Source organism: Strix aluco, chromosome 7 (assembly GCF_031877795.1).
Source record: "Strix aluco isolate bStrAlu1 chromosome 7, bStrAlu1.hap1, whole genome shotgun sequence".
NCBI classification, from domain to species: Eukaryota; Metazoa; Chordata; class Aves; order Strigiformes; family Strigidae; genus Strix; species Strix aluco.
The window spans coordinates 25,987,026-26,006,514 of NC_133937.1; the positions used below are offsets into that span (position 1 = coordinate 25,987,026).

The 19,489-nt window shown below is 64.0% G+C and overlaps 1 protein-coding gene across 1 annotated transcript; it reads right to left on the minus strand.

Annotated features, from left to right (window-relative positions):
* Nucleotides 1-2,791: 2,791 nt before the first annotated feature.
* On the minus strand, nt 2,792-16,603 carry PPRC1 (PPARG related coactivator 1). The gene is made up of 14 exons (XM_074831095.1): nt 16,463-16,603; nt 12,393-12,536; nt 12,108-12,263; nt 11,569-11,685; nt 8,410-11,179; nt 7,940-7,993; nt 7,493-7,553; nt 7,053-7,120; nt 6,091-6,889; nt 4,340-4,513; nt 4,104-4,167; nt 3,744-3,865; nt 3,453-3,604; nt 2,792-3,135 (listed from the first exon to the last, which is right to left on the minus strand). Exons 1-14 carry the CDS (start codon nt 16,601-16,603, stop codon nt 3,032-3,034), a joined length of 4,926 nt encoding a protein of 1,641 aa, XP_074687196.1. The 3' UTR covers nt 2,792-3,031.
* Nucleotides 16,604-19,489: the final 2,886 nt, after the last annotated feature.

Below are 19,489 nucleotides of genomic sequence, written 5' to 3' on the forward strand. Positions count from 1 at the left end.
CAGCCAACAAGAGCCAAAGGCAGGCATGTCCCGCCTGTGTTAGAAGTCAGGGGATGCATCTGTGCTGCCCTGCTACCACAGCAGCTACAGTCACCTCTGCGGCTGCAGCCGTGCCTGCTGGCTGCAGGGCTGAGCGAGGGACGTGCTCTGAGTAATGCTCCTTGCTGCTGTCCCCCAGTCTGCTCCAGACAGCTCCTGCCAGCACCCACGCTTCCAGAGAGCTGGCTGCGCACCGCTTCCCGTTCTCTTTGCAACGGCGCTTTTTCTGCTGGCTGGGCAGCAGGAAAACACCTTTCTGCAACTCTCACACCCTCCGCAACAGACCTTAAATCAATAACCCCAGAACACAGGGCCAGGTTATTGCTAACGGAAACCATTAAACTGTAACACAGAGGGGATAAAGCCAGCCTCTAACACTTGAAAGATTTATAGGGCACAACAGCAGGGCGTTAATTCTTTTGGCAACACAAACGCTTTCACACCCCCTGCCTTTCCTCACCTGCAGGAGCAAGGAGAGGGGACCATGTGCAGACCAGCCCCAGGAAGGCAAGGACACAGCCTTGCTCATGCTGCAGCCAGCGACACAAGCATTTGGGGTGACGCCATGCTCACAGGGCTGCCCAAATGCACACGCCTCAGGTCCACAGGGTAGCACATCCCCAGAGGTCATTCTGCCAGGGGTTGTCCCTCATGCCCAGCTCTGGCTTCCCAGTGACACTCCCAGCTCCCACCTGCCTCCACAGCTGCAGCAGAGGTTTGAGGAAAAGCTGTGAAGAAACTTTCAGACCACCTAAAGCAGTTGGAGAGAGCAGCCCAGCTCTTGGGCACACAAGCCCTTCCTCAGACTCGAATCAGGCTACAGCTTGGGGGCGTGTTCACAGCTGGTTGAAGAGATGCTCTCCCTGCAACACTCTTGCTCAGATCCACACACCCTCAGTGCTGCTGTGGCAGCTTGGAGACCAAGGAGATGCTTGTCAGCACTGCGATCAGCACAGCTGCCCTGGGCAGGAGAGGGGCTGAGTGTGTGCTGCAGCAAAAGGGGTTTGCATGGACTCCCAAAAAGGGACACTCATATCCTCTCTGCAAGGCCCTGGCTTTCACCCTCTCCTGCCAAGCCGACATCCCTGGAAAGAGCTGCATTATTGATTAACAGCCCCCTGCCCGCCTCCCCTACAATCCTGCTCACACCTTCGCCTGCAGCTGCCTCCTTGGACCCTCCCTTGTGCAAAGTCCAGGGCCAGGCAGGAGAGGACAGGGTGGGAGCTCGCCCCAGGTCTCACCCCGCTGGCAGCCTCCCTGAGCCCCGCATACCTGGGGTACTGTGGAGGCCTCCCTGGGCTGAGCTACGGAGTGGCATGGCTCACCCAGCGTGCAGGCGGGAGCATCCCTCTCCATCCAGAGGAGCAGAGAGGGCACAAGTGGACCCCAGGTGCTGTGCTAATCCCAGACCATAAGACTGCTGCTGCAGCACACCCCAGGCACACTCCCAAAGGGCCTCAGAGGCCTGAGCGTGATCCAAATGGCAGCATCAGCTTGGCTGAACGCCCCCCCCGGGTTTATTGCTGCTATTCCCCTCCCTGCTCTCCTACTAGAGGAGCGGGAATTGCCTCCATCAAGCAAGGGGTCTGGGAGGACTTTGACCAGCTCCCTCCCACCCCAGGCACTATGAAGAGCCCTGAGGGGGGCCATCCCTTCCCTCCACACTCCCCCAGCTCTGCAGAGCCCAGCCAAGCAGCTGCAGGCTCCCCCACCCCAAGGGGTGCTGAGAGGGGGCCCAGCACCACTGCACCCTGCCCAAGTCTGTCCCAGTCCTGCAGCCGGGGTGCTCGATACCATCTCTGGGTTCCCAGTCAGCACAGCCAGCTCAGCCCCACTGTGGTGCTGAGGATCCCAGGGCTTGTCCCAGCCCAGGAGCAGCCCAAGGCAGGGCTTTTCTCTGGCTGCCAGCACAAGAGTGGGGTGCAGGGCCCTGGCACTGCTGGCTCAGGGAGAAGTGCAGGAAAGATGCTTGGCAGCAGGCCCAGGCATGGCCCCTTGGGGGCTGCCTGGGATCACCCTCCTCCTCCGTGAAGCTGCAGCGCACTGGGAGGCCTGGACAGGCGTCCTGCATCCCCTGTCACTGTCCATCCTTCCTCTGCCAGACATCATCCCGCTGTGCTCTGCCCCCTGTGGATACCTGTAACCTCTCTGCAGTCACACCAACACCTCTCCCTCAGGGGTCGCCCAGAGATGAGATTTCAGAGATCCCTTTCCTTCTGGTGAGCTGGAGCAAAAACAACGAGCAGGTTTGAAGGGGACTGGCAGACATCACAGTTGCACATGCTGCCCTCAGAACGGGCAGACCACTGCGGGTGCTCCTGCCAAGGGCTTGAGCCCCTGGTACCCCAGCCCACAGCAGGAGCAGTGATGGAGGAGGATCTTGCACTGCCCCTCCGTGGCCACCATGGGAGATGCAGGTAGCCCCAAAACCCTGCCGGGTGCTCGGGGCTGGGGTGCCAAGTCCTCGCTCCAGCAAAGCCTGACAGACGGTCTGAGGGGTGTGCACTGCCTGTCCTCAGAGGCACTGACGCCGTGCCAGGCCGTTTGGGGGCTGTCACAGACCCCTCGGAGGGGCTCAGTGACCCCAGTCCTGCCCCACTTTCCCCAGACACCCCACTCCTGCACCCAGTCCCCAACGTGTCCTACCTCCCACAGGGTCAGACCCTAGCACAGAGCCCCCGGCGTCCTGAGGGAGCACAGCCCGAGCCCACGCCTGGGAATGGCCCACGCGAAGGAGGAGACGAGGCAGCGCTGCTGTTTGGGCATCCGCATTTATTACATGGCTGGGGCAAGCCTGGGGCTGCCACTCGCCTGGGCCCCTCTGGTCGAAGGCAAATGACCCGTCCTCCTTAAATATTGGTTATAAAACAAATTTCTTTTTTTCCTTTTTCTTTTTCTTAAAAACCCCATCTCTCTCTCTCTCTCTCCATACTTTTTTTGTCTTTTGTATTTGAATATAAAAGTGGGGGCGGGCGCTCCGCCTCGCCTGCCGCTACCTCCGCAGGCTGCGCTGTGCCTGCCGCAGCAGCGTATCGAAGTCCAGGGAGTCAAACTTGCTCTTGACGGGGGCTGGGTCGAAATCCTCCCGGTTTGAGTCTGGAAGACATGGTGAGAGGCTGCCTTGAGCCATGGGGACACCAGCACAGTTCCAGCCATCCCTACAGCAACTCCTTTCCATCTCGCTTCACATGTCAACCTCTAGATGGGCTGATGAAGAACCAGACCTGGCCTCCACCACAGCGCTGGAGGGACGGGGAGCCCCCGTCCAACCTCCCTGTGGGGCGGGACTATCCCTGGATGTGGCCCTGCCCAGCCAAGCCTGACTGACCCCAAGGATGGGGACACCCCTAGACCTCTGGGAAGGACAGAGGACCCAGGGTGCCACCCCCCAACTTGGGGGCTGCGCAACTCACCCAAGTCAGCATAGTTCCTCCTGCAGAACTGCCGGCGGCCGCCGAAGCACAGATCGAAGGGCTGCTCGTCCGGGCGCCGCAGCTTGTGCCCACTCTCAATGGCAGCAAAGGCTTCCTCAGCATAGCGGTAGGTGACAAAGCCATAGTTGTCTCTGGAGCCAAAGAAGAAGGAAGGAGATCAGCAGCAACACAGTATGTTTGTCCCCCCTTGGCCTGCTCCATCCCCTTGAGGAATGGGAAAAGAGGAGCCATCCCTGAGAAGGGGCTGCCCCATGTCCCCACAGCTCTTACCCCTCAGAGCGGAAATGCAGGGTGCACTCCTCGATGTCCCCGAACACAGAGAAGCGGTGCCGCAGCTCCGACCGTGTCATCCTGCTGGGGATCTTGCCAATAAACACAACTCGCCGCTCCTCCTGTGGGCAGGGACGCACCGCCCCATGAGATGGGAATGGGGGGACTCTGTGTCTCTGAGCCCTCCCGGAGGGCAGGACCTCTCGCAGCGAGCACCCTCCCTGCATTGCCACCCATCACACCATGCCCTGCCAGAGCCTCCCAGCAATGCTGCCTGCAAGGCTGTGACCCCACAGATTTCTGGAGAGGCTGGGGACCCCCAGATCTCCACCCTCAGTTTCCTAGCTGTCCAACACTCACTATTGCACGTTCCTTCTGGAGGATCCTCTGCCTTTGGTAGTGGTCCTGTGCGTCATAACTGTATCTGGCAGGGCAGAAACAGGACACATGAGCTACAGGGTCAAGGGGGTGCCAGAAGAGAGTGATCCCAGACACAAGGGAGATACTGAAGGAGTGGGTTCACTCCTGCCTGGGACACAGGAGGCCCAGAGGTGGGTTGTGGGGAGCTCACACCCCTGCAGGGTGGCCACGCTCACCTTCTCCGCCTGTTACTCCTCCTGCAGGGTGAGGGGGAGCGGGACTGGCTGCAGGACGTGGACCTGGACGAGTAGGAGGATGTTGATGATGAGGATGAGGACCTGTCCCGGGACCTGCCACATGACCCACAGCTGGAGTGAGAGGAGGAGCTGTGGGAACATCTTGAGCGGTACCTGGGGGAAGGAGAGACACAGCTCAGCACCGAGCCCTCCCCATGCCCAGCACCACAAGGCTCCAGAGAAGAAGACCTTCGTCCTCTCCAAGGTACCCAGTACCCCACTCCGACAGGACCCATCCCCAGGGTGAGCTGGGCTACAGAAACCTCTGCCCAAGTTTGCCAGGGCAGTCATGACACTACAGAGATGTTGCTCCACTTGGCTCTAAACACCGCAGCGAAAAGGGAGCAGGCTCACAACAGGAACAGCCTCTGAAGAGCAAGAAACAATCATGGGGGAACCATGCAGCACATGGCTGTGACCAGGCAGAGGCCCAGGAGGAGCTGGGGCTGCCATGCTGAGCCCCACACAGCACACAGGATGATGCTGGAGCCATCACATCCGCGTTGCACTCCGCAGCTGTGTAAACGGAGACCATACATGTCTCCAACCACACTGTAGGCTGTAGCATGCACCAGGACAGGGCTGGGCTTCTGTGCCCACAGCCTCCTGCCAGCACGAGCTTCTCTGGCAGGGCCAGGCAAAGCTTAAAGGCAGCTTAAAGGCACTGAAACCCATCTGGGATCAAACTGTGCTGCCTCCAGCCAGCAGTAGGGTCCCTCTCTAAACATGCTGCCCACGGGTGGTCCCCACCATAGGCAAACCCAGGCCCCGAGTGGGGCGTGCTGCCTGGTACTGCCACATACTGTCCTGGAGAACAGCAGGTCAGAATGCCACAGTCTGTGGGGACATTTCCCAGCACAGGACCAGCTGCATTTGCTGGAAAGCCAAGCCAGACAGGGCAAGTCCCTGAGCTGCACATCCCTGGGACATGGCACTATATACGTGCTCTTTCCAGCTCCAGCCTTCACACCTACCGGCCACCGACGGAGGGGCCTTAACTCTATCCCAGCCAAAACCAGGACACAAGCCCTTCACACCCAGTCACCTGAGATGTCTCCAGAACCAGCTGAACACCCAGGGAAGGGTGGATGAGGGATCCCTCACCAGCTCCAGTGCCTCCCACCCCAGCTGGGACAGGCTGTGCATCACTCAGATGCACAAGGACACCAAAAGAAACATGTTCCGCAGAGACCAAGACGCCCCACTTTCCTACACAGCGACCTCCATAAGGAGCATGGGGAGCCCCTGAGGCAGCCGAGCCAGACGGGTTTTTCTCTGCTTGCCTCCAGCAGCTCCCTGGAGGGCTCCATTGTGGCTCCTCATTTCTACATCTAGGGCTGCATCAGCCTCACAGCACAAACACCAACACCTGCAATAATACCCCAGAAAAAGCATCCAAAAGCCAAGGTGCAGCCAAGGACTCGTACCATGGTGTTCCAGGAGTAAGGAAGCCTGGCTCAGCAGTGGCACACCTGCCCAGACGTGGGGTTCAGCCAGACACCCACTGGCAGGGTGCTGCAGCAGCTCCCCCCAGTCTCTGCGAGCCAGGCACCCCTTCAGAAGGGCCACAAGAACAAAAAGATCAAATACAGACATCAAGGAGGCCCATAGAGGTGTCTGGGCACCCTCACAAAAGACCAGCCACCAGACAATGGCCCAAAGAACAAGCAGACAGACACTCCACCGCTTACCTTCGCCACCGCTTGGGCGGTGGGGAGAACGACCGTGACCGGGATCGGGAGGACGAGGATGAAGATGAAGATGAGGACTCGCTAGCTCCATCCGAACTGGAGCTGAAAGAGCGGCTGGCACGGCTCCGGCCAGCCCTCCAGCTGCTGGCAGAGGGGCTGGGCGAGTCCCGGGGTCTCCGGTAGCAGCGCAGGGACCTCTTGGCAGCAGCACGGTTGGGCTGGGCACTGGGAGTCCGCAGCTCCTGGTCCCGGCAGGGGGATGCAGCTGGAGACAGGAGCACCGAGGTGGGGGGACTGCTGCACCCGGCGGTGGCCTTGTTGGGGACGCTAGTCCGATAATCCAGGGGGGCAAGGCAGGCCGTCCCCAGAGGCTCCTGGTTGGGCCCCACGGTGGTGGCAGGGGCTGGCGGGGTGGGCTTGGGCTGGTCCAGCGTCCGTTTGGTTAAGGAAGAGATGGGTTTGATAGTGATGTCCCGGTGGTGTTTGACATTCCAGCGGGAGCCACCCTCGGCCCGGGGCTGCGTGCCGGGGCTGCCGTTGCTCTCCGGCTGCGCTGCCCCTGGGATGCAGTAGTCGTGGTCTCCCGAGCAGACGTGGCTGGGGGCTGAGCTGGTGGGTGCCGGCGCCAGGTTCTTCCCCTGGAGCTTGCTTGGGGGCAGCGGCTTGGCTTTCATCAGCTTGGCTGTCTTCTGGGGCCCTTCCTGGGGTGCAGACCCGGGCGACTGGGCCTTGGCCAGCAGTGAGACAGCAGGCAATGGCTTCCAGAGCTGGTGGGGGGGTGTTGCTGGGGGGGTGAGGCCTGCAAGAACACCGGAGGGCTTTCAAGAGCAGCCCCTTGCTGCAACCCACCCAGCTGGGGCCACCTCCCAGCCCAGCTTCCCTCAAGCCCCAGAGTCTCCTCCAGTCCCAGGACAGCCTCTGCCAGGACACTGTGGGCTCCCCCGCCTCGCCCCAGGCATTACCTGCCACATTGGCCAGCTCAGAGGCCTGCAGGCCATCCGGGGGCTTCCTGTCCTGCTGAGTCTCAGGCCTGAGAAGGGGAAAGGAGCTTTGTCAAATGCAGCTGCCAAAGCCCAGCCCCAGTCCCCAAGCCTGGGGAACCCACCTGAGCTGCCCCACCAGCCAGGCCAGAGGGACTAAGGATCTCAGAGTGCTGCAAGGATGGAACTTGCACAGCCCAGTTGTGTCCATTACCGCTTCCCCCAGTTTTTCCCCCTCAGTGCCAGCTCTGGCCCCCAGCTCAGCGAGGGGCTCAGCTCCTCCTGGGCCAGTGGACACAGCCCCTGGCGCAGTTTGGACCCTGCCAGGACTAAGAGCTGCCCCGTGCCCCTGCCGAAGGCAGGGTTCAGCCCTCTGCCAGGCTCCACACTGGGGCACCGGCTGCGAAGGTCTCCGTACTCACCCGGAGCTCCCCGTTGGCCGCCTGTCCTCAGGGAGCTGCACGGGACCCTCCTCCTTCTTGGCTGAAAAGAGAGCGAGAGGGTGGGTGAGGGTGGCAAGAGGCCAGGGCTGGAGGGCAAGGGATGGACCCTGCATGTGGGGGGACATACAGACCACCCCAGGCACAGCTGGGGAGAAGTTTCACAGCATCCCAAACCCAGCACATCCCCTTTCCTTCCCATGCTCTTCACCACCCCTTTGGCCACCCTAAGGACTCCTGGTTGCTTTCACAGGTCAAGAAGGAGACAGGGGCAGAGACCCCTGGGACAAGGCACCCAGGCGGGGTAACGCCAGCCCACAGGCAACAGCATCCCAGCCCCCTGCTCCCACCCCAGGGAGCACAGGCAGCCTAGGGAGGCCGGCACGGCACGGAGGGAGCCCTGTGGGGAATGGCACGCTGCATCCGCACCTTCAGACTTCTCAAACTGCTCCAGCAGGCTGGACAGGTCGGTGGCTTCAATCCCTGGGCCAGGGAGAGAACACAGCAAGTCAGGTCAGCCAAAACCCTCCTGGCACCACAGGGATGCACCCCAGCCACATCCTCCCTCTGCATCAGCCTCCCCAGGTGATGGGGCGAGCGCTGGCGAGGAGAAGCAGCAGCAGAGCCTGCAGCAGCTCCGCATCTCCCACAGTGAGGACAGGAGCACCCAGCTCTGCAGCCCCAGGAGGGACCAGTTTGGGCACAGCCAGCCCAGACCATCCACTGGAGGCAACATCCTGGCAGAGCGCTGGAAAGAAACCTCAAGGCTGCAGGCGCAGCTTTGCCACCCTCGCCCCCAGAAGCGCCAGGAACCGGTCCCGCTACCTGGGCTGCCAGCAGCACCGCTGCCTTGCTGGCTGGCGGTGCTCAGCCCAGCACCCCACAGCCCTCCTGCTCACCGATCTCGCTGATGAAGGCTTGCACGATGTCCTTGCTCCTATCGCTGGGCTGTGCCGGGCAGAGCAGCGGCTGGTGCCTCCACGGCCGCGCGGCGGGTGCCTTGGAGGGCAGGCTGCTCTCTCGACCCGCTTTCGGTGGTGGTGCCACAGCCTGGGAGGTGGATTTTTGGCTGGTCGGCTCCTGCCCAGCAGCTGCCTTGGGCTCCGGCAGGGTTTTCTCCACTGCCCTTTTGCCCGGCCCTGCAGCCTCCTCCGTCGGGTGGGTGCCAGGGGACTCTGCAGCTGGGCCAGTGGCAGGGGACACCTCCGCAGGGCAAGAGATGGCAGCTGGGGGGGCCTTTGGAAGCTGGGTGGGGGTCGCAGCCTGGGGCTCCTCCAGAGGCTGGGAGGGGGCAGCCTGGGGGGCTGCCGTGTGCTGGGCTGGAGCTGCAGGAGGGACGCTGCTGGGCTGGGCAGCAGCAGCCAAAGGGGCTGCCAGGGGCTGGGCAGGGGCTGAGGCCGGAGGGGCCTTGGGGAGAGAGCTCTCCCCCGCCAGCCGTGCCTGCCTCCTGGGGTCCGACACCCTGCTGGTCGCTGGCCTGGCCGGGCCACCCGCAGCCCCCATCTCACTGACCGGAGTGGCGGGCGGCTGGGCAGGGAAGGCCGGTGGCTCCGGGCAGCTGAGTACAGGGGCGGCGGGAGCCTGCCCATGCAGCAGGGCCGTGCTGGGGTGGCCACTGGCTGGGAAGGCAGCAGCGCCCTGCAGCGCCGCTCCGGGGTCCCCGTATGCCAGGGGAGGCACCGGAGGTGGCATGGGGATTCCTGGCCAGTACGATGGTGGTGGCCACCCCACCGGGGCATAGGGGCCACCGGGGCCAAATGGAGGCGGGGGTGGCACAGCCGGCGGGGGCCAGGCCATGGCTGGAGGCGGGAGGCCAGGCACCATGTGAAAAGTACTGGAGGAGCTGGCACTGGGCGGCGGGGGCAAACCATGGCAGCCCACGGGCTGCGGGCTGAAGCAGGGCCAGGAAGGCACTGGTGGGTAAAGGGTGTAAGCACTGGCAGAAGCTGGCGGCATCCCAGCAGGGGCCACCCCAGCGGCTGGGGGCACGTTTGGTGCAACAAAAGGCATTGGTGTTGATGGGGGTGGTGGAGCCGTGGCAGGTGCCGGAGCCGTGGCAGGTGCCGGAGCCAAAGCCAGAGCGGTGGGAGCTTTGCTGGCAGGAGAAGGGACAGCAGCAGGGCTGGTGGGTTTCTCCGGGCTCTTCTGCACACTGGCCACCTCGGTGGCAGGGCGCACGGGTGACACCAGGCAGGGGATCTCCGCCAGCTCTGTCGGAGGCTCAGGGACGCTGGGCCACTTGCTGGCTGCTTGCTTCTCGCCATCCTTCCTGCCGCCCTGGCTGGGCTGGCGGTGCAGCATGCGGATGCGGTATTCCCGCAGGCTCAAGGCCTTGGGTTTGGCTTCCCTAGGCAAGCCCTCACTCGGTTCTGTCACTGGCAGGCTCGGGGGGGGCTCCAGCCCCACATCTCGCTCTGGGAGTGGAGAGGCAGCCTCCGAAACTCCGTCACCCTGTCCGGCAGCCGGCTGTGCATCTCCCCTGCCCTCAGCCTGGTCTGCAGGGCCGGGACATGCAGCTGCTGGCTGCTCCTCCACACTTGGTGTGGTCTTCTCCAGAGGCACCACAGTCTCAGCCTTCTCCGGGGCCATGCTCACCGTTTCTAGCACCAGCTCCTTTTGCAGCTCCCGCTGCGCTTTCTCAAGCAGGGAGACCCCCGCTGTGCTCCGGGGCCTGCCCCGTGGCCGTGGTGCCTGCTCGGTCCGCAGCTCCATCTGCCCCTCCTTCCGGGCTCGCTCCAGCTGCTGTGCCAGGAAGTCCGAGACCTGGACAGAGGGACACGCTGCCCGTCGCCGGCTGCCGGCAGGCTGGCTCGGGGGCTGCCCAGAGCCGGCTGAGCGGAGTCGGTGGGCCACGCTGTCCCTGCCTGGCCTGGCCTGCTCACTTTGGTCCTCCTCAGCTTTCTTTTTCCGACTCTTCCTTGCTCTCTCACGGCCACGTCCCTTCTTGGAGCCCTCGCGTTTGCCACCCGCTGGGGCCTCCGTGCTGCGCTGGGAGCTGCTGTCAGGGCTCCAGGCTCCGCGTGCTGCTGTCTCCGGTGGGGACGTGCTCTCTGGGGTACTGCAGGAGGGCTCCTTCCCAGGCAGTTTCTCCTCCTCCACCCTGTTTTCCTGGGCTGGAGCTCCTGGCAGCTGTTGATCCTCTGGGATTGACTCCCCTGTACCCTCCTCTACTCCCAGGAGCTGGGGCTCCAGGTTGGGGAAGCTGGGAGCCAAGGGCTGCAGGACCACAGGGATCTCCACGCTCTCCCCCTCACCAGGCACAATTTCCAGCAAGACAGGACCGCTCAGGAGCTCCTTGGCCACAGGCTCAGTCTCGGGGTCCAGGCACACAGTGAAGGTGGGCAGGCAGTATGGGTGCATGGACTTCACCAGCTCGCTCAGGGACACGTCGCCTGTGTTGATGATGCAGGGGTCTTCGCGCTCCTCCAGTGCCACCCCAGCTCCGCTCACACAGAACCCCCCAGCCTCCATGCTGCTGTCTAGCTCTGGGCTCAAGGCAGCCTCCTCCTCCTCTTCCTCCCCGTCGCTGCGCTGTGGCAAGGGTTGCTCTCGGGCCCAGTACCGGCCCATCTTCCTCTCCACCCTCGGGGTGCTGCAGACTTGCTTCTTTGGCAGCACCGGGTCCTCAAGGCCATGAGTGACACGGTCCCAAGCCATGTCTGTGTCGGTCTGAGAAGGGGAACCAGACTGAGCATCAGTTCCTGGGCTTTTACCAGAGCCCCCCCAGGCACAGCCAAACGCAGGTCTGCTGCAACTCTGCACCAAAGCCCCACGGCAGACAAAAAGCTAGAACACGTTTGACCCTCCCAGTAAGACACAATAGAGCTGGAAACCTGCCACCCCTATGGGGGCATCCACAGCATCCTCAGTCCCACAGCACGAACCAGCTGGGGCAGGCCCTGCTCCCACAGCCACTGGTGCCCTGTAAAAGCATCGGTTCTGGCAGAGGATGCCTGTGCCAGGCGGCAAGGCAGGGGCCAGGGGCCAGCAACAGGGACACAGTTACCCCAGCACCACCCTGACACCGCTCCTCCAGCTTCCCCTGCTCAGCTGCTCACCTTCCCAACCACAGAGATGCTGCTGCTGCTGCTGAGAGACCTGAGAGCCTTGGGCTGCTCCAGGGCAGGGCTCTCACACTCCAGCGATGGACGAGATAAGCTGAGAAACTTCTGAAACTGGAAAGGAGACAGAGAATGAGGCAGCAGCAGGTTTCTCCTGCTGGAGGGGACAGGACACCCCTGGCCCCAAAGCGGTCATGCACATCCCCTGCAGAGCCCGGGAGCAAAAACTCAGCCCTGTTTCACCCACAATGTGCACAGTCCTGGCAGAGGGGGACATGCTGCTCCCCGGAGCCTCTGGCACATCTCTGGCTCCACACCAAGACCCAAGGCAAAGGCACAGCCCCTCTAAGCCCACACCAGAGCCCCAGGGGTGCCCACTGCTGGCTCAGCCCTTCTCTCACGTTGCTGGTCAGACGGACCATCACAGGGTGCTGGGGACAAGGTGGTAGGCACCTCAGGGCACCCTCGTGCCAGGACCTGGCAGAGCCCTGCCTGAGCATCTTCCCACCCGTTTTGGGGTCTGCCCCACAACTCACCGAGGGATTCTCCCGCTCCCGAGGCGAGGTCAGCAGCTCTGCGTCCATGATGGTGTCGAAGGGGGACAGGGTCTCATCATCCGTGCTGTCCAGGATCTCGGTGATGGCTGTCAGCAGGGACAGCTCGTTCTGCGCATCCAGGCAGGCCTTGCTCTGCTGCAAGGGCAGTGGCAGCCTCAGAGGGTGGTGGGACACAGCCACAGGGGACGCTGTCACCACCCCCACCCATGCCATGGCCAGAGCCAGCCCAGCCACCACTTCCCACGCCCGCGTGTGGGCTCCCACCTCGCTCAGAGAGAGGTCTTCGATGATGGAGATCACAGAGGAGTCGAGATAGTTCTGCATCGTCCCCAGGATCTCTTCAGCCTCCAAGATGGTTTCTGCATCCAGCGACGTTAAGTTCAGGTCATCCTCCTCGAGGGAAAAGCACTGTCAAGGAGCACGGGGAGCCAGGTAAACACTCTGCAAAGCACCACTACCAGTGTTGATCTCCTCTGCGGCGCACGTGGGCTCCCGACAGCCTGTGCTGCAAGCAGCAGCTGAGCTCACCAACACCCCCAAACAGGCATGGGAGGCAGGCGGGACACAGCTGCGCTGCAGGTCAGAGGATGGCACAGGGGACCTTTCCCCTTGCTGTTTGGGGAAAGGTTGGGGCCACTCCACCCCACTGCACAAAGCCCCGTGCCTCTTTCAGCCCGAGACTCTTCTGACTACCAGGGATGCCTCCACACTGAAAACTCCCACCCAATTCACTCTGCAGTTGTGTGATTGGAAAAGATGAATTCTAAACCCCCAGCAATTCCCAGGCTCTGCCCAGCAGCATGCATCGCTCATGCTGGACAGGGAGGGGAGAGGCAGGCTCCCCCCCACCCTACGGACTGTCACGCGCTCCTCCAACTCGGACTGTCGGCGCTTCAGATAAGCCCAAAAACATTACGAAATTCATATAACAAAAGCGCAAGAGTCAGCAACAGGGATACAGCCAGCTGCTACTGCTGGGGCCCTACCCCGACACCTCTGCTGCAGGCTACAAGAGGGCATGGGCTGTGCTCGCAATCCAGGACAAAAACAGCTTCGTTGCTCTTCTTCCTTCAAATTCCCAGCTCCGCGTCCTTTCCAGTCCCCCAGCCAGCTCCAGGGAAGTTCGGGTAATGCCAGATAACTTCGGAAAGGTCTTTGCACCACACTCCACAGTGCCACGCAGCCCAGTGCTGTAGGGCGGCCAGGAAAAGCAAGATGCCGGGTGAGGGCAGGGGCTGCAGCCCTCAGCTGAGCAGAGTTGTCGGACACGCAGCCTCTGCCAGAAGCGGCACGGCAGTGCAGGCGTGTCACTGGCACGAGACAGGACGTGAATTCCTGTTTGCAGATCGGCTTAGGCAGAGATAACGCAGGCGGGGAAGATAAGGGCACCAAGGACGGAGCCCTGGGAAAGCACATCTCCTTCCCAAAGCAGCAGGGAGCAGACAGCAAGCTGTCCTCCCCCTGGAGCAGGATGGGGAGATACTGGCCAAACCACGGGGGATGCGCATCTGATGCGGCTCATCTGTGTTTCATGTAGGTTCCGCAGCCTGCGCAAGCCTGAGCCCATGCAGGACAAAACGCTCCCTATCTCTGCGTGTACTTTGAAATCCTCTTCTGGAAAGAGGAAAACTTCACCGGAGGGAGAGCAGGCATTTCACTAAATAGGCGTTTCCTAAAACATGGCAGCACCAAAGCCACATGCCCAAACCCCCAGTCCCTGGGGCTCTTCAGAGACCTGCCTCCATCAGACAGAGCAGGCAGCTCTGGCCATGGCACAGCCCTGCGTGACCCTGGAGCACAGGCTTCCCAGGACCAGGCTGGGAATCAACACCAGGGCCCCCACGGCAATGCCCTGCACCCACCCATCCCAAATCTCCCCAGCCTGTTACTGAATGCCGACACAGCAGCCCCAAAGAGCAGGAGCCTGCAGTGGTTTGAGGCTCTGCAGGCTGCTCAGCAGCCCAGGCCATCTTTTTCCACAGCTCTCTGCCTGGAAGCGGAGCCCACCAGTGACACCGCTCCACCCTGCCGTGCAGATCAGGCTATGAAGCAGTTTTACCGCTCAGCATCTCCAGTCCCCTCCCTCGGCCGGCTCTGGCTGCCGGTCAGAGCCCGGCGCAGAGCCCCGCTGGCAGCCGTCTACAGCGCAGCCTGGCTGCAACGATTCCCAGCCAATGCTCCTGGAGATACTGGGAGGAGCAGGGAATCACATCCAGGCTCACACGCTCAGCACTGCCAAGCGCCGGCGTGCAGCCCTGAGTCAGCGGTGACCGGCAGGCAGATGCGCCCGGACTGCCGGAGGAGACAGCGGGAGGAATCTCGCGGAGCGTCAGCAGCCGAGGGACGCAGGGGGCCGGCTCACCCTGGCCTGCGGACAGCAAGGGGGTCTGGGGGATGGCCCCAGGGTTGCACGGCCCTGCCCATCTCGCTCCAGGGCTGGCTTTCCCCAAAGGCAGCATCTAATAAGAGGCTTCCAGCCATGACCGGCACTGGACATTTGGAGGAAGCAAAATCCTCCCACTCAAACCGGCCTCTTCCCGCAGCTCCTGCCCACAGCATGGAAGGGAGGGAGGGCAGGCGATCTCCACAGCCCTCCTCGACTCCTTTGACTCAGCGCCTTGCAACAAGGAGTCCCACAGCCATGAGTCACTGACGAACGAGGCTGCGTTCCCCCAGGACTCCCTTTGATCCACCTGGGGCCGGGCACCTCCTTCAGCCCTCACCACTTGTGCGTCGTCGGGGTGGGGGTACGAACCAGCCCAGCCTGCTTCCGCATCCCTGCCTGCTCTCCTCCCTGCCAGGGACCCCTGTACCCCCTAGCTCAGGGGGGGACACCCTCCACGCCATCCCAGCTTCCTGTGTTTCTTTTACACTCAGCAGCACAGCAGGGAAGAGGCTGCGGGTCACAGGGATGTTCAAGGACAGGCTTGGGCTCAGACCACACCGTGCCCAAGCAGCCAGCGCTGTGGGGGAGAAGGGAGGATGCCTACAGCCCCAGAGCGAGCTTCGGGCACACGGGGAGACAGGATTTGAGCCAACAGTTTAAGACTGAGATGGCCTGAGCATGGCCACCAGGTCCTGCAGCACCCAACCAGAGAGGGGAGGCTGCGCTCGCTGCTGTGGCACCCGGCAGGCACAGCCGAGGCCTCTGCGGGCCGCTGCCCACCCAAGCCATGCTGGCGACGCGTGACACGTGTGCCCGGCATGCTGTGCCAGGGCTACGCCCCAAGCAGAGGGCAACCATCCTCCCCACGCTGGCCACGGGTGGGCTGCCAAGGCAGCTCTCACCTGGCTGGAGCTGCCAGCCAGGGCACGGGGCTGCTGCCTGCCGCAGCGTGGGGTGAGCCCGGGAAGTCGGGGGGCTCCAGCCGGCCAGGGCAGCACGGGCAAAGGATGCTCCGTGGATTACTCAGCTGCTTTCGGGAAGCGTCAGGCGGGAACACACCTCTCTTTCCCAAACGCAGACCGCTCCCTCCACGTCAGGAGAGGCGACACAGGCTCAGTGTCCCCCTGCCTGCGTTTGGGGGTCTCCCCTGGCAGCCCCACGGCCAGGCAGGAGCGTCCTGGAAGGGGCAGAAGCATAGGGCTCCCCAAAATCCCAGCCAACGCACAGAGCAGGTGCCCCCAGGTCCCACCCAAGGGTGCTGCACCCCCGTGCTCCCCATCCACACCCAGCGGGGCCGGTGACACCGGCGGTATCAGGGACGCCGCGCACAGGCGGCAGCACCGCGCCCCAGACCTGCCCCGGAGCGGGAGACGCTTCCCCTGAGATAATCCCCCACTTCCCCCGGGATAAGCCACCGGTGCAGTTCGGGGAAGCTCCCCCGCCCCGGAGCGGGCCGGAGCGCTCCGCGTTCTCCACCCGGAGCTCCTGTCACCGAAACCGGCGGGTGTCAGTGTCCCAAACCGCGCTCCCCCCCCCCCCGCCCCGTCCGTCCGCAGGTGGCGGAGGGCGGCGCCGCGATGGAGAGACCGAAGGGAGGTGGGGAGCCGGCCAGCGCCCCCCCGGTCCCCCACTCCCCAGAGACTGGGTGTCACCTCCCGCTGGGGAGCACCGAGACCCCCGCCCTGGCGGGTCCCGGGGCCGTGCCGCGGCCCCCCCGCCCCGGTGCCGCCACCACCTCGCCCCGGCGGGAGAGCACCAGGCACCCCCTCTCAGCCTGCGGGAGGGGCGCCCACCAGCCCATGCAGGGCCGCCCCGCCCGCCAGCGCCGCCGTCGCCACCGCCGGCGCGGCAGGCCTGCTCCCGGCACACGTGGTGGTGCCGCCGCCGCGGGAGCCGCCCCGGCCTCCACGTGTCACGGCGCGGCCCGCCGCGCCTCCCCACCGCCTACCTGCAGGGGACTGCCGGCGCGGAGGGGCGGCTCTCGCAGGGCTCCGCCGCCTACCAGCCCTCGCGGAGCGGCCGCGGCCGCGGCGCCGCCGACCCCAGCCCGGGCCGCGGCGGGCACCGCTCCGCCCCGCAGCGCCGCCATCTTGGCGCCTCCGCTCCCAGCGCGGCCACTGCCGGGCGCGGCACGTGACCGCCTCCCGCCCCGCACTACAGCTCCCGGCGGCTACCGCGCTGCCCCGCCCCGCTCCGCGCGGGGCACGCCGGGAGCGCACCCCTTCCCCGCCGGCGGCTCGCGAAGTGGCGGAGAGCGGCCTGCGGGGGCGCCCCGCCGCGAGGGCGGGGCGGCCATCTTGAGAGCGGGCAGGCCCTCGGGCTTCGCCGCCATCTTTACGGCGGGCGAAGGCGAGGCGGGCCGGCCCCGCCCTGCGGCGCGGGGAGGGCGGGGCGGAGCGGGGCGTCACTGGCGGGAAGCGCCCAATCGGGGCGGGGCGGCCGCGCGTTTTCCCGCGGCGCCGGCAGGGCCCGCCCCGCTGTCGGCTCGGCCCCACACGTGGGTGCGGGGGGCTGGCGGGGCCCGCGCGTGTCCCCCGGGCTCCCGGGAAGCGGGGACGGAGCTGCCGCAGGAGCAGCGCCCGGCCCTGAGCCTACCCTCGCCGGGAGGTGCCTTTGCAGCAGCGCGAACGGGGCTTCATTGAGCCAAACCTCACGTGGGGTTGGTGGGGGTGACACGTACATGTGGCAGGCAAGGGGGAACGGAAAAAAAAAAATAAAACTATCAGGGGTGAAAGGCAGGGTGGGCACCGTGAGCTGCCCTGCAGCCTCCTGGTGTGGCCGCGGGGCAGGACTGGGTACCCTGGAACAGCCTGTGTTTGGGCTCTCGCAGGCAGAAAATCGCCTGGAGGATGCAAGGGAGGGAGGAAACCAAACCCAGCTCGTTTGACACGGCTGCGGTCCAGCCCGGCTCCCCCGGGACGGGCAGGGGATGCACAGCTCTTGGCCTGGCTCTGTTCTGGCACCCCCTGTTCAGTAAGCCCAGAGTCCCTCGGGGTGCTGTCACCTCCTGGGGCTCTTCCTCCGGCTCGTGGGGTGCAGGGATGTGCTCACAGCAGCACAATTGCAGCATGGACATGCTAATAGGAGCTCTGTGGTGTAGGATTCGCCTGGTGGGGGCTAATTGTCCTGGCCTCTCCATCAGTCCCTGGAGGCACAGACCTGCCCTGGCCAGATTTCCTTGGGGATACAGGATGGAGCTGCTTTATTCAGCCTTGCGTGCCTGGTCACGGAGCCGGGGTATGTCTGACACATGGAGCCTCATCCTGCTGCTCCTTCCTTCCACCCCTGCCACAAGGGACTTTAATCTGCAATTGCTTGTCCCACGTCACCTCCTGCCTCGCAGGGGCTGCTCCTCCCTAGCAACAAACAGACTTTCATCTAGGGGAGCTGCTCCCCTCCCCCTCCGAGAAGCCCATAGCACCTTCCAAGCCTCTCCCTGACTCCCTCGTGTAGCCAAAATGCTGGCTGAGCAGCAGCCAGGCAGATGGGTCCTCCTCCAGGGCCGTGGACCCACGCGCGAGCACCAGAGATCACCCACTGGGTTGTGCACATGTGTTTTGGTAAGGGGGGATGTGAGCACAGCTCTGGGGTGCCAGGCACGGGAGGTTGTGTTGGTTGTAAGCAGAGGCTCCTCGGGCCAGCACTTGCCCCGAGCACTGCAGAGGAAGCAGGGAAGCCTGGGCAAGCAGGAGTGGTTGCCCCTCTGAAAGCCACATGCTTCTTCTGAGCTCAACATGTCTAAAGCAAGGAACAAGTCACTTTGGAAAAGCCCACATCTCTCCACTGGCCTGAGGAGAAGCCACCTATGACCTGGCACCCAGGGACCTGCCAACAGGGATGTGGAATTTTGTTGCCCTCAGAGCCCCTCAGCTTTTCTCCTTCTGCTCCAAACCCTTCTTTCCTTCCGTGTCCTCTCCCTGGGGTGCATCCAGGGCGTGCAGTGACCTGCCTAATCACTGCGTGTGGCAGGACCCTGAGGCACTGCAAGGCCAATCCCTCAGAGAGCAAGCCTAGCCTGATGCGAGTCCTGCACATGGGACCGTATCCCCTGCACATGGGGTCCCTGGGGTTGTGACCAGAGGGAACCCCAGTACAGCCCACAGCAGGGGTGCTCTCCCAGCACAGGGGTGGCACCAGGCACTCCTGCTGGTTTACAAGGTAAAACAAACAACAGGCAGAAAGGAAAATGCACATACATCACCCCAGCCCCATAGGTCCCCTCCCTCCACACGCAGTGACAGTGTCCCTGGCCAGGCACAGCCTGCGAGTAGACCATCCTGAGGCTGCCACCCAGGCTCAGCCTGCGCCGCGCTCAGCGGCCAGCTTGCTCGGGGCGGACAGGAACGGCCCGCAAAAGGAGAGCTCAAACCCCTGTGATGCTTAAAGGACACTCAGAGAAGAGGAATGCAAGTCCCACCCGGGCAGGAGCAGATGGGCTGGCGTCAGCCCTTCGGCAGGGAGAGGAGGCGCAGCCTCCCCCGGGGCTGGCAGCCCCCGCGGTGTCCCAGGCCGGGGGGCTGGCAAGGTCCCAAGCAGCACCAGCCTCGCGCAGCGCCATGCCGAACAGCCGCGGCGTCCCCATCTTGTTCCCCCGGCCTCCCGGGTGGAGATCGCCACCAGCAGCCCCGGGGACCTGGGTCTCGGCCACGCGCTGCCGGGCTCTGAGTCTGGGCAGGCGGGTGCGTGGGTTCACCTGCTCCCCCGGCCGGGGGTGCCCACCCACTCGTCCCTCCACCTTCCCCCCGGTTCTTTCTCCATCTCTGGGGAAGGGCGGCCCGTGCTGGGAGCTGCGGCCTGGGGCCTCTGCAGGGCCCAGGGAGAGGCACGGGGCTTCCCCGTGGGGCTGGAGGGAGCCTGGGGGAGAGGCTCGGCCCCGGGAAGGATGAGCCCCCACGCGTGGCCCTGAGAGCCCTCACCCACGGGTGAGGTTCTGGGGGCAGCGCTCCCCGTGGGGTCCCCTTCTCCGACAGCTGCA